This window comes from Lampetra fluviatilis, chromosome 6 (assembly GCF_964198595.1).
Source record: "Lampetra fluviatilis chromosome 6, kcLamFluv1.1, whole genome shotgun sequence".
Classification (NCBI taxonomy): domain Eukaryota; kingdom Metazoa; phylum Chordata; class Hyperoartia; order Petromyzontiformes; family Petromyzontidae; genus Lampetra; species Lampetra fluviatilis.
The window spans coordinates 3811129-3825251 of NC_136280.1; the positions used below are offsets into that span (position 1 = coordinate 3811129).

Sequence of the window (14123 nt, forward strand, 5' to 3'; positions counted from 1 at the left end):
TCATTATTATTTGGGAGGGGGGATAATAAACACCTCTTACGAATATTTCCATATCATATTTCCTGTAAATATGTTTTATGTCTTCGAAAACATCGTGTATGTTTGCCTTCGGATATTTTAGTGTACACCGATGTTTTCATTAAAAACATCGAGTGTTTGCTATATCGATGTTTTTATTTTTGGTTTATTTCCATGTCCCATCGCCAAGTGATTCTTGCACATTTGTGTGCTCAGATTTTGCAACGGAGGCACTGATGATGACGGGGGGCAGGTTTGGGTAGAGCTGATTTGAGGGTACCGTATCGGATTTCAGAATCTTTATTTATACTGGAGGAATCCGATGAGCTACAAAGCTCAGAAGGTTACAACACACAATGCAAAAACACGATGGGATATGAGTGAAAGGTATAGGAAAGGTAAGCTAATCGCTAAATAATATTAAAATAAAACCACTTTTTTCCCCAGGTAAAGCGTCACTGAGCCATTAGCTTCACAGATGTTATAATTGCTTAACAGCGCAGAGGGTGTTTTTGGATCGGTGTTCTCTGCGCACGGATTGTATGAATCGCCTGCTCTACATTAACGAGGTGGGTGGGAAGCTACCTAAGCAAGAACAGGACGGTATGTCTCGCCTTTTACATTCCGACGTAACCACGATGCTCCTTCACCTGCCACGGCAGGTTGGGAATGCAACCTATGACCCCCAGGCCACGAGCAATGTATCAGCGAGCATGTAAATCGGTCAATAATCTGCACAGGTAAAAACTAATACGTTGTAGCAGAACTGCGTTATATATCCCCACATACGGTAAAAATGGAACTGTTTTCGTCCATCAGCCGACAGTATTAAACCCATTGTTTGGTTATGCTGCTTGCTGCTGACTTGGCAGTGGTGCATAAATAACAGAAGACTCAGCACATTCGTCAATACGCCTTAAATGTAAAACTATATAAGGCGACGTTTCGAGCAATAACCCTTCTTCATAGCGCATACAAGTATTGCCTTTCCACACAAATATATCAGTCGGCAGAATCTGTTTAAGCAACCAATGCAAACTCCTCTGGATCTGTTGCAACCGCCTCTGTCTTCATCGGCAGGCAGGCAGGCTTGTGTTAAACATGCTGCGGGGTGACCAGTTGGGACTGCTTTCTAACCAGACTGGCATGATAAGGGGCGCCGCGGTGGCTATGAGATGTTAACTACCTCGCCTGGTCTACAGGAGGTCGTGTGGTTCGATCTCTACCCTGACCGCCTGCTGCATTATTTCGAGTTTGCACGTTTGTCTCCCCGTGGTCGCGTGGATTTTTTTCACCGGGTCCTCCCGGTTTTCCCCTCCAAGTTTAGAATCAACATCACCACGCGTTAGCTGCTGCTATAAATGTCCACACGATATAAGCCACTGAGTTGAGCTATCATTTTTGGCCAGTTCGCTTCCAAAAAAAGAGCTATATGGTTCAGTGGGTCTAAGCTGGTGAAATAAAATAGTTTATAAACTTCATTTGGCGCTTTCGTGACTGCAGGAATTACTCTTTGGTTCTTTCGGTAAAGTCACGTAGAAAGAAAAGTAAATTAAATAATAGCATACGACGTTTCGATTGCAACACAATGATTGATTGCTTGTGTTGCAATCGAAACATCGTATGCTATTATTTAATTTATTTTTATTTCTACGTGACTTTACCGAAAGCACCAAAGAGGAAAGTAGTTTATAGTTTGACTTGCGAGGGCTCTGGCTAAAGGAGTGCACGTGGTGACCGGAATCTTTGACCCTGAACCATGGGGGATGGGTGGAGGTGGGGAGGGCAGTGCAAGGTCACGTGGGCCTCGTCCCGTGACGTCATGGGATGTGACGTCACACTGGATTTGGTGGTGGACGAGGGGGGAGGGGCTCCCCCGGCCGCCATTTCAATACCGCGGCCTCCGATTCGCGGAGGCACAAAAAAAAAATCCGCGTCCGTTTTACGACGAAAGTGACACTTGGCTTCACTTAAACGGCGAAAATTGTCGCGCAAACAATCGGGCGTCTCGACTGGGTCGCCACGTTCGCTTAGGGGCGAGTAAGGAAGGAGAAAACGTCCGACGGTTCGCACGTTTCGTGTCACCTCCAGGGGCACTTTCTCGCAACGAAACCGGCTTCGAGCCCTCCTCGGCGCTGTCATTAACCGACGATGAATTAAAGCGCCGCTGCTCCTCCATCCGCCGTCAACAAACGCAACGACACAGTGCCGTGGCCTTCTTTGAAATGGGAAGTGGTGAGCCGCCTTCATCCTGAGGGCGCTCACCACTGGGATAAAGCCGGGGCTTGCATGCTGAGTGAAGGGGCGTGGTCGTATGCTAATGAGATGGGCGTAGTCGTTGTATGCTAATTAGAGGGGGCGGGGTGTTGTATGCTAATGAAGGGTGGCGGGGTGGTGTACGCTAATGAAGGGGGCGGGGTTAGTACCAGGCCGGGGGGAGGGGCGTTCGGTACAAAATCCGCCGACCAGCCAATCATCGACGCGCGACCTCCTACGTAACATCCTGAAACGAGCCAATCGCGTCGACGGAAGGTGGTTGGTGCGCGTGACGCCACGGTTTCCGTGTGACGTCATTGCTCCCGGAGGCGGGGTGGTCGAGTGGGTGCGGCTTGGATCGATTCAGGTATCAACGAGTTAATCCCACGCTGACTAGTCGCGTATCGATTCCCGTGTCAGTAAAACTTTATTTTTTATTTTACCAGGCCCACTTGAGCTACTATACAGTTCTTTTTTCATAAGCAACCCATGCCACACATGATAGATATAGCTCAACGAAAGTGGCTCATCACGTTAAAATTTACAGCAGCTAAATTATCTAAATTAAATATATTCAATTATATCCCCGACTACTTGGTACATTTGTGAAAAAGAACCTAACAGGTCATCCGATTCCTGCAGTCTCAATAAATATTCTGATGATTCTGACCAAAACAATGAATTTGCCCCAAAACAAAGAAATCTATTTTTTTCGATTTAAAGCTTTCGTGACTGCATGGATTCATATTATTGGCTATTTCGGTAAAGTCACGTAGAAGGGAAATAATAAAATCATAAAAATAAAAAATCATAAAATACAATTCTCACGACGTTTCGGCCACAACGCAAACAGCCGTCCTCATGTGAAGAACAGGGCTGTCGTAAAGACAGCATCTGTATTTAATTGTTTAATTTTTATTATTTTATTATTTCCCTTCTACGTGACTTTACCGTTTTATTTTATAGAACCAAGAATAAGAAATCGATTCTTGCGAATCGATTTCTTGTGGGGGGTGTGGTGGTGGAGGGGAGGGGCCTGCTGGACGTGTAGGCGTGGCTAGTGGGAGTGGAAGGCGGGGCTAGTCTAGGCGTGCGTAGAGAGGGGGGAGGAGACGCGCACTACTTTCATTCGCGCGGGCGGGTGGGGGTGGGGGCAGCGCGCGTCGTGTATCAATCCGCGCCCTAACGGCTGCCATTTTCTGAGCGGCTCTCTTTTTTTGTAATCCGCCTCCGCCCTCTCTCTCTCCGTCGTCTCTTGAAAGACGCTGCCGCTTTCCCGCCTCCACCACCATCATCATCATCGTCGTCGTCGCCGTCTTCATCATCATCGTCGTCTTCTTCGCAGCAACCGCGTTAGTTTTAGTCGACGAAACCAACTCATCTCCCCAACAAGCCGCAATTGCCGTAGCGTGTGTGGGTTAAACATTTAACTAATACACACGCGCGTAGAGGCAATAAATCCGTCTGCCATTTTTTATCTGTAACAGATCGATATACGTATGCATAAAGCGACAGTGCTAATAGTTAAATTTGTTTGTTAGGCGTTTAAAGGCTTTTTATTTTGTTGTGGTGTGGGGTTGGTGCCAGTGGGGGGGGGCCCAGTTTTTGAGAAAATGGCAGACGCCGACAAACTGAACATCGACAGCATCATAGCGCGGTTGCTCGAAGGTAACGACAGCACTTGTAATTATAACTATTTATACATATTCTTTACACCGTCACATGTGGGTGCTTCGTTCGCGATTGTTTATTTTAAAAAAAACTGGGGCCGAAAGGTTGAAAAGCTTCGTTTTTTGTGGTTCAACACCCTAAGGCCTTCCTTAAAGCCGTGTGGCGTTAACCGCGTCGCGTTTAACTTTAAACGCTTTTAACTTGTAAATGTGATCTACGTTGTTGTTTATAGTGAGTGGCTAGCGTGTGCTTTGTTTTAAATCGGTGAATTAATGTGATGTCGCCACGCTGTGTGGAGTTAACGCGGCGCTCGGATCGCGCTGAGGCTTTTAACGCCCTTAAATGGACGTGGGGATTTTGTTTTAAATGTTTTATTCTTTGCGTTTAAAGCGAGGCTCAAATGTGGATTTATTTTTTTGGAACAACACTGAAAGGCTTAAAAGTTAAAAGCGTTAACCTCCGAAAAAAAATGTTTTATTGTTCGAGCGAAACTACTGTGGTGGTTTAATACCGGTGGTGTCATGGTGGTGTGGGGCATTTTAACTTAACCTTAACTCGAACATCTAAAATGTACAATGATTGCATTTCTCTTTTGCTGCTATGTACACCGTTAAAATTGCGGGAGTTTTTTTAAAACAAATATTTCTCAAGCAGGTAAAAAAAATGTGCGGGGGAGTTTATCTTTTGTTTGGTCGGGTTATTTCACAAATCCATTGTTTGGCTTTGGCTATGATGGGCCACTTCTGGCCTAAATTCAATCAAGATTTCACGACTGAATTCCCATTGCATTATCCTTTGAGCACAACCAACATCTCTTGGTGTGCACCGTATATCTCCTCTGCCAACTCCGTCTTCAACCACCAGCATTTTTTTAAGCCAGCGCGGTGAAGTATGATAAAAAAAACCTAAGAGTATGAATCCTTGCAGTCACGAAAGCTTCCAATCTAGAATTATGGTCAAATAACCCATCCCACAGACACACTGGAGCAGTGGTTATTTAAAAGGCGGTGGGGGGTGGATGTTACAGTACCACCTTTACTAAATCCGGTTTTGTAAATTACAATGGCTAATCAAAATTGGGAGCTTGATGAAGGCTGGGCGGGCAGCCATGGCTTTGTTACTGTGCGTTTGGAGGGGGTGGTGGTTGGTGGTGGTGTAGGCGGGTTTTGAGGTCGATGAAGTCATTGGAAACGAAGGCCCTGGGGAGGGAACGGCGAGGATTGAATGGACTATTGCCCCTTGCGTGTGCTGCTGCTGTACAATAATGCGAAATACAACGTCTTAAAATTTATGGCATACAGTGGGGAAGGGGGGAGTTGGTGGTGGTGGTGTTGTGATGTTGATGTGTGGGGGGGCTGCTAATGTTTTTGAGTTGAAAATTATTATGACGATAAACCGCCACACAACTTGATTTTGTGAATGGAATCGACGAAAGTATCGGCTGTTAAAAAAAATGGAACAGGATTTCCATTAGAATGGGGTCAAGCGTGTTGCGGATGACTTGAGCGTTCTGAAACTCGTCTGAATCTCCCGTTTTATTGCACTTAGGAGCAGACGGGGGGTGTCTCAATTGGTGTTTATTCATTTTGAGCCCTTCGGCAACGTCTCGTTACTAAACCCTCTCTTCCACGTTGAAATCTATTTCCCAGTAAGCTTGGGGATGATGAGCACAGGGCTCGACACAACTGTTAGCGATCCACCACGTTCCTCGTTAATGAGCATTTTACCTTATTTTAAAACGTCAGAATCGCACCCTAACCATGAAGCTACGGGAGGTGTAGTGGTGGGGGGCGTTTAGTGTCGTCATATAGAAAGGGTCCCTTCCTTATTTGGCGGCAAGTTTAGCTTTGTGCATTCCACCCTTCATGCGTCGACCCCTTTCACCATTCCGCGTTATCCCCAACCTCACCCAGAACCCGGCCGCCAAAGTTTCAAGTTTGCACCCCCCCACCCCCATTCCAATTCGTTCGCTGTTGAAATCCGCGCGCATCAAGCCCATTCGATACGGGCGATGCGAACAACATGTTGCCCCCCGTTTGGCCGCAAAGCGCGGCTTTAACTCAATTTGTCGACGAGCTTTTTGCGAACCCACTGGTGCCTGTTTAAAACGTAATCTGAACTCGCGAGGCGCACATTGCAGGCATTAAGTGTGTTGTGGTGGGTGGGGGACGGTGGCAACTCGCGGAAGATGAGAGTATGCGGCACCTCTGCGGGGTTTCGCGTTAGCCGTGCAGTGTGAAGAACGTGTAATTTAAAAGCGCACCCACACTTTAATTGTTCCGCAGTGCGTGGGTCACGACCAGGCAAGAACGTGCAGCTGACGGAAGGCGAGATCCGCGGCCTCTGCTTAAAGTCCCGCGAGATCTTCCTCAGTCAGCCCATCCTTCTGGAGCTGGAGGCGCCGCTGAAGATTTGCGGTAAAAACTGACGTGACGCACGGTGGGAGAGGCGGCGGGGGTGGGTGGTGGTGGGAAGCCCGCACCTCGGGCCGGGAGATTAGGCAAGACTCATTTTATATAACAGCAGGCGCCTCCGTTCTACCGGAGGGGAGGAAACGCTGCAAAAAATAAAGTGAATTGTTTTTTTAGTTGTCTTGTGTGTGCGTGGGTTCTCAACCCGACTCTCATCATATTGGGCATGATTGCATGCACATGTTGGTCCATTTCCATGTTAACGTTTTAAAATCTGTTTTGGAAACTGATAATTGCATCATCGGATACAATTTTACCCGAATTTGCCAGATTCATTCATACATAAAAGGGCACTTGCCAATATTTTATGGGAAAGACTGCCAAATCGCAGAGTATTTTCTGCCCAGTTCTGTTGCTGAAAAAAATGGCTGGGGGCACTGTGTGACTGGGGTCCCTGCGTGTTGCTGTGGTGCCAGGTGACATCCACGGGCAGTACTACGATCTGCTGCGGCTCTTCGAGTATGGCGGCTTCCCTCCTGAGAGCAACTACCTCTTCCTGGGCGACTACGTTGACCGTGGCAAGCAATCGCTTGAGACTATCTGCCTGCTGCTCGCCTACAAGATCAAGTACCCGGAGAACTTCTTCCTTCTCCGCGGAAACCACGAGTGCGCCAGCATCAACCGCATCTACGGCTTCTATGACGAGTGTGAGTTGCGCACGTGCCCGGTCCCAGCAGGGTGGCCAGAGGGAGTTTGTCCCCCCTCGGCTGACGTGTGCAGGTTTAACGATTTATTTGTTCCGAGCGACACTGTCCTCTGTAATCCCGTGGCCCAACTTGCACAGAGCCTGTGACCGCCCCTGCAGGGGCGTTGCCACGTAGAGAGACCCCAGCTTCTAGTGGGGTTGGGGATGCGTGCGTGCGTTTCCTTGTGTGTGTGGGCTGGCGTTTCTTTATTTGCAGTTGCCGTGTGTCAGCGGTAACTTGGTTTATGGGGCCCGTGGTGTGGTAACATGCCTTGTGTGTGAGCTTTCTTAGCTGGAAGGTGCTCTTGTGTGCGACTAAAATGCAGCCCTTTACTGCGGCGTGGAGGAGGGGTTGTTACATGTTTGTGCGGCCAACTCGGGTTTGTTGCCTGTAGAGACTGGTGGGGTTCCAACCTGTTTATGGCATGAGAGTGTGAGGTGTAAGCCACTTCTAATTGGCTGTGTGGCATTGCCTGTGTGTGGTGGATGTGCCAAGGAAACCCTGCGCCTTGCTTTGTAGCACAGTTGGTATGCAAGGTGCCGTGCAAAGTGCACTGATACAGGTGCGCAGACTTGCGCGCTTGTTGGCAGCAAGAAAAAACGAGCGATAGCTTGATATTTGCACTCCAAAGTGGCAGTGTGTCTTGCTTGTTACTCACTTTTCAAGTTTGGGTTTAACTTTATTCAATGTATTTGTGATGCATTCCATGCTTTGTAACATTGGACAAAAGCTTGTCAAGTCTTTTAAATGTTGGCAATTTGCCATCTGGGTGTTACAAACATGGCCGGTTGTTTTCATTGACCGAATCTCTCCAGCGGAACTTTTAAAGAATACATTCTTCTTGTATTAGGTCGCTATTGAACAGCTTTGCCGCTCGCTGTGCAGGCAAAAGGCGATACAACATCAAGCTCTGGAAGACCTTCACCGACTGCTTCAACTGCCTACCCATCGCTGCGATCGTCGACGAGAAGATCTTCTGCTGCCATGGAGGTAACACGGAAGAGTCAAACAAGTTTTTTTTCTCAACCCCATAATGGCTCCCGGACATTGTGCGCAAACCCCCCTGCAGCCACCCAATCAATGAAGGTGGTGGCGAGGTGTAAAGTATCCACTGGCTTATTCGTGTATGTTGGAGAGTACTTCCATTAGCCTGTAAGGGGGGTCAAACGGAAAAATCTTGGTGAGCCGACAACTAAAAGGTGCACATGTTTTTGGGTGTGTAGTCGCGCATGCAGTCGTAGTCGTGCGAGCGGAGGAGTTGAGTAGATGTAGTAGCGATGCCATTGGTGAGACGCCTTGTGAATGTGATTTAAATGCGTATGCTGAATGCAGCTTAAACCTTGATGTGCTTACTGCTTGTCAGGATTAGCACACGTGGGTGTTCCTGGGGTTACCGCTCAATCTAAAGAAATCTTTCGAGTAATTTAATACTGTACAACGCACAGGCTTTCTCGCAGAGCATATTCGGGTCGCTTTTGTTAAGTTTTGCCCTGAAAGGGTGTTTTCTGGAGAACGGCGTTAGTTTCTCCCATAGCTGGGAACTACAGTACTCGTTATGGGGCTGTCAATACACGTTTATACATCTCTTCCTATCTCTGCCATAAAACCTTAAACCCTATCCCCACAATGTTGGTATTACAGCTAAGGCTATTCTCTTGAACTACATAAAACAATTTACCTGGAAATGTTTGTAGTTTTCCCGTAAAACGTTCACAAAAAAAACCACCATCCTCTCGAGATAGGTACTGCAGTAGTTTATACTTAAATTAATAAAACACCGACGTCCGGTCACGCACGGACGTCACGTTACCAAGGTAACCCCCTCACCCTACTCCTAAGCGAGACATGGGATGGGGTTGGTAATGTGTGTTTTGCATTTGTAGGTGCGTGCATGTTTCCGTAATCGAGGGTGAATTTACTTGGTGTGCATTCATACAGACTGCCTTTATTTGGTCATTTGCATGTTATGGTATCGACATATGCCATGTTTAACGTATATTTGCATGTATGTGTTAGTATATCATTGGTTTATGTTCGTATGTCATTTGTAAGTTAATTGTGCGTGTGTAGTGGTTAGTGCACCGTGCTAAGAATCTGGGAACAGAGTTCGATTCCCCCTCGCGGCCAACACCAGTGACAATTATCTGAACCGATCTTGGGCCTCCCCGAGATTGATTCTGCCTCAAATGAGTACCTGGCGCGGTGTGTAAACATCGCCACTGGGGAGACAAAGTCGATCGGGCGTGGTGCTGGTCACCCACACCCACTTGTCCCGGCCTTCATAGGTGGTCTCTGACAGTACTTTGTCCCAATGGTCAGTTAAGGCTATATGGAGGATCTTTGTATTGATGTTTGTATTGCGCGTGTGTGTATTGCATTCGCCCCTAAATATTCTCTGCGTATTGTGTATATATGTAGTAGTAGTAAACAAGCCCATTTTAAACTACTGCTGGATGGGGGCCTCCCCAGTGTCTAATGGGGGTTGTTTGACCATACTTGACCATGCTAGTCTTAGGAATGGTCAAGCGGTGGGGTGGATGGGGCACTTGTGATAACTGATGTTAGCCATGGTCAGGAATTAGTCACGTGGGTCCTGCTTAAAATTGTTGATTCAATATAATTTCCTGAATTAGCCAAACTCAAGAAAGTCGATCTCAATCTGGTGTAGAGGATAAAGGTTTCACTGCATGGCCAGTATTTTTTTAAAATAACTTTTTAACCGTACCAGATTGTTGTGTATTTTGCAAAGCACTTGTGCAGGAGCGTACAGATGTTACATGAAGTTATGTGTGTGTGTGTGGCCAGGCCTGTCCCCAGACTTGCAGTCGATGGAGCAGATCCGACGGATAATGCGTCCTACGGACGTGCCAGACCAGGGCCTGCTGTGCGATCTGCTGTGGTCGGATCCCGACAAGGACACCATGGGCTGGGGCGAGAATGATCGCGGTGTTTCCTTCACCTTCGGAGCGGAAGTGGTTGCCAAGTTTCTTCACAAGCACGACCTGGACCTCATCTGCAGGGCGCACCAGGTGAGCTGGGACACGTGGGAAAACTGGCTGCGCACACACAAGCAAGGCGCTCCCATGGATGTATCCACAAACATCTGGGAAAGACAGAAAGGATTTTGTAATGCAGAGTCAACTCACTGGCTTTTCATCAAGAAGTAAGATGAATAACTTTCTGAAATACAAATTATCCTCATGGCGGTACCCTGGGGTACCAAATAATACAAATGGCTGAGGCAATTAAATATTTTATATCTGGGACACTTTTTTCCAGGGGTGTACTTAACTCGGCGGGTCGGGTACCAATCAATCCAAAATCGGTGCTACTCCGCGATGTCGAAACGCAGCGAGGACGATTACGCTGAAACCCTGAACGCTCGTACGCACCGTAGTGGTGCATCGTGCACAGCTCGTCGAGATGAGTCGATTGCCGCATCGCCGAACATCGAAAGACTTAAAATGACTGCATCACGGACATTATGCAAGAGCTGGAGTACTATGGTGTCCCGGGGTACCGCCAGAAGGTTCAAATGGCTATTTTTATTTTAATAAGCTGAGTAACTTACCATTTTTCAAAATATGTTTTTATCTTAAATGGCCACTCCTGCCATTGTGTGCTAACTGAAGCATGGAATTTTAGTCCCTTTTTGATTACAACTGGCGAATTGGATGAAGTTGGTCAAATGTAGCTTATTTAGTCTTGGTGTATGTATGTGGAACTTCTTTCGCACCCGAAATAGCCCCCTGTTCCATAAATGTCTATCCCTATAGATTTTCCAAATGTATTTTCAATAAACAGCAGTTTACTTTGTTAAACAAGTTCATGGTATAAAACCAGACGAGCGTCATTCTGCTGTGCTACGCCCGTCGCGTATGTGGGCGGGGGAGGGGGGGGGATGTGAAGCCTCCACCTGTGATGTTGTTTGAACTGCAGCAAGGCTCAAATTACCCTTTTCTCACGTTCAGGTTGTCGAGGACGGCTACGAGTTCTTTGCCAAACGGCAGCTGGTGACTCTCTTCTCGGCGCCGAACTACTGCGGAGAGTTTGACAATGCGGGCGCCATGATGAGCGTGGACGAGACGCTCATGTGCTCCTTCCAGGTGAGAGACTGCTGTGTAGCTTTTCGTCATTGGGGCGACCATCTGTTTCCCGTAAATGCAGTAGCAGCGTTCCTGAACAACGCCGCGTTGTGTAAAAAATAGTGTAGTAATGCACGGTGCGTGATAAATTGGTGTAATGCGTACGCATGCTGAACAAAGACTGAGGCATGTGTGGGTGGCATCTAGAAACACCCAGCAGCGTGTCCCGCCCTTGTGCGATGATGCTACGCCTAGGCAGGCGTAACAACCACTTCTTCCTACTCGCGTGACGTAGTGTCAATCGCGTTATGTCCAATTAGCATCCGCGTTATAAAAATGTTTCCCGATGCATTCATCGCGTTGTATCCAATTCGCGTTATGAAAACGCTACGCGTTATAGTAGAACTGACTTGGCTGCGTATTGCTCATCATTTGCACACTCTGGTGTGCGTTTTGTAAAATGCATTAAGTAAAAAAGCATGTGACTAATGGAAATAAATAACTGAGGTTGTGGACACCTGATTCCATTATGTAGTTGTTGTGCAAGCAAATACATAATGTGCACAATTTGATAACCCAGTGTGCTCTTTTAACTTTCCTTATGGGGATCCTGGAGGTTAAACGGTGAGGTTAATAAAGATGTCATAATACATTTAACAATTGGAGCATTTGGTCATGAACATTGTAGAGTGCCATCATTGCAGAGCTTTGCACTAAACAAACCCAGCCTGCTGCAGTATGTTTAATGTTCTGCAACTACTCTGTAATTTGAGGTAGTGTTACCAGACAAAGTATTTGCTGTATTGTGGTCATTGTATCACATGCATGTCAAAATTATTTCTCGCAAGCGATTTGAGGCTTACGTAACTCGCACCTCGGTTTGTAAAAGCATTATTAAAGTTACGAGGAGTCTCACAATGACGATCTATGTGTGCATTGCAGATCCTCAAGCCCGCAGACAAAAAGAAGTTTCCGTACGTGGGCCTGAACGCTGGACGGCCCGTGACTCCGCCACGGAACGCCGCCAAGAAGAAATAGCTGCTCCCACCACCACCACCACCACCACCTCCTACCCGCCCCTATCTTTCACCCACCTCCCTTGCCCCCCCCCCTCAACCCAACTTTGAAAAGCGGCCGAAGGATGAATGGAAAGCGGACCGGGTCGGTTTCTACCCGACACAAATGATGAGAGTGCTTCTCAGACTCCCCTCCAGCCAAGCCCCCCACACCACATCCTGTACGTTAGTCGCTGCCTCCCACGGGGGACCCTCTTGTGCCAGTAGTCCAGGTCATTGGGGGGCGCTGACGCGTTTTGCTGCGTAGCCTGGCCTCGCTAGTCTGGCCTCGCTAGGCGCTGTAGTGCTGCATAATTCGCAGGAGTTTGTCTAATTACGTGATCTGTTTTTTTGTTTGCGGGCGGGTGGGGGGAGGGCCATTTTTTTTTAGTTTCGTTTTTTAATTGAACAGGAAACCTGAATTCTTTTTTTGTCCTTAGCTGTCTTTTGAGAAATGGAGCACAGTGGATACAACCCCCCCACGCATACTCAGGGGCATCATGGTACTGATATGGAATCGCTGCCTTGGTCCCCAGGGGACTGGTTGAGCATGGCAATACATTGGAGGGAATCGGAAGTTTCTCTTCCCCTTGTGTGCAGACAGGCTGCCGTGCGTGTTGTCTTCGCCGTTATTTGGCTCAGTCCTTTTCATATCGTTGCCATGGTTCCAGCGTGGCCCTTGCAATCCCAAGTTGTGCATATTGAATAGAATGTTTCTTTGGTAGCTTTTTTTGTTTTGGCAACTGCAAAAGTTGGCATTCCAAGGGTTACGGTTCCATTTTGTTCTTGGCTCGCAATGTCTTGACCAACGGAGCGAAACACAGACTTGATATTAATGAGGCGTTTGCGATGTACGTTGACGATTAGTACTTACTGTATTGTGCTCATTTACATTTTCACACGTCGGCAAAACTTATGCTGGCACCTGTTCCTCTTTGGCCTGCTTTTCGTTTTTTCCAGAGTTTAGTGCTTTTATAAACCACAAAATCAGGGGTTTAAAAAATTCGACCTTAAAGCTTTGTGTACATACAAGTGATCTGGAGAGAGGTAAATTGTGAGTTGACGTTTTGCTTTGTCCATTCTTTTATTTTCTGTTATTTTTTCGCTTGCCAGCACGTGGAAGTTTTCTGTGGTGTAACATACGTAATGTAGACGGACAATAATCACCACTCAAAAAAGCGGTTGGGTCTACTCCAAATCTGTTTTGTGACTGCTGTTTTTTTATTTTAAATTTTTTGTCCTATTATGTGTGCTTTAGTGGTGTAGGGTTCTTGAACTGAGCCTCCTTTAAAAGAAATGATTTCTCCTTGAAATAAATTGAGTAGAATTGTGATTTGGCAGACTATAGAAGCCATCAGTTGTCTTGTGGCCAAACCTCGCAATGAGAAGAGATGGGCGGGTAAGCGGGAACGGCCAGTGGATCGCCGTCTGCAGGTGTCGTGACCTTCTGCCCTGTAAGCGGATATTGTTATTGCCTCATTCAATAGTGCCGTAGGCTCCAGTCTTGATTTTGTATTTAGTTGTATTCTTGAATGTAATAAATGGTATTTTATACACTCGATGTGTTTCACATATATCACCACGACTCGGTTTTGCGTGCTGCATGTGCTTGATTACCGAAGTTTTTCCTTAAATGTTGGCGATTTGCACTGAACACACTTTGAAGGGCGTGGTTTTGTTTTTCTTGTATAAAGGTAAACCCAACTTAAGTCGTCCGCTTGGCATTATGCAGCATCATGTTTGACGCAATGTTTATCATTCTTTTTTTACCAGCTTTGGCGATGTTATGTGCTGAGGCAAAGCAACCTTTTTGGGATGATAAATTAATTGTAAATTTGTATGAGCAACAGACTACCCTCCGATCTATTAAACCGTTATAAT

General features: G+C 46.8%; 1 protein-coding gene across 2 annotated transcripts; it reads left to right on the forward strand.

Annotated features, from left to right (window-relative positions):
- The first annotated feature begins 3464 nt into the window (after positions 1-3464).
- PPP1CC (protein phosphatase 1 catalytic subunit gamma) lies at positions 3465-13796 on the forward strand. Of its 2 annotated transcripts, none has more exons than XM_078857538.1 (7): positions 3465-3957; positions 6231-6362; positions 6833-7063; positions 7988-8092; positions 9908-10131; positions 11074-11208; positions 12130-13796. In XM_078857538.1, the coding sequence occupies exons 1-7, from the start codon at positions 3888-3890 to the stop codon at positions 12223-12225; spliced, it is 993 nt and encodes a 330-aa protein (XP_078713664.1). In that variant the 5' UTR covers positions 3465-3887; the 3' UTR covers positions 12226-13796. The 2 variants fall into 2 exon arrangements, with proteins under 2 accessions (XP_078713664.1, XP_078713665.1); XM_078857539.1 differs by having other exon boundaries at positions 3465-3942.
- Positions 13797-14123: the final 327 nt, after the last annotated feature.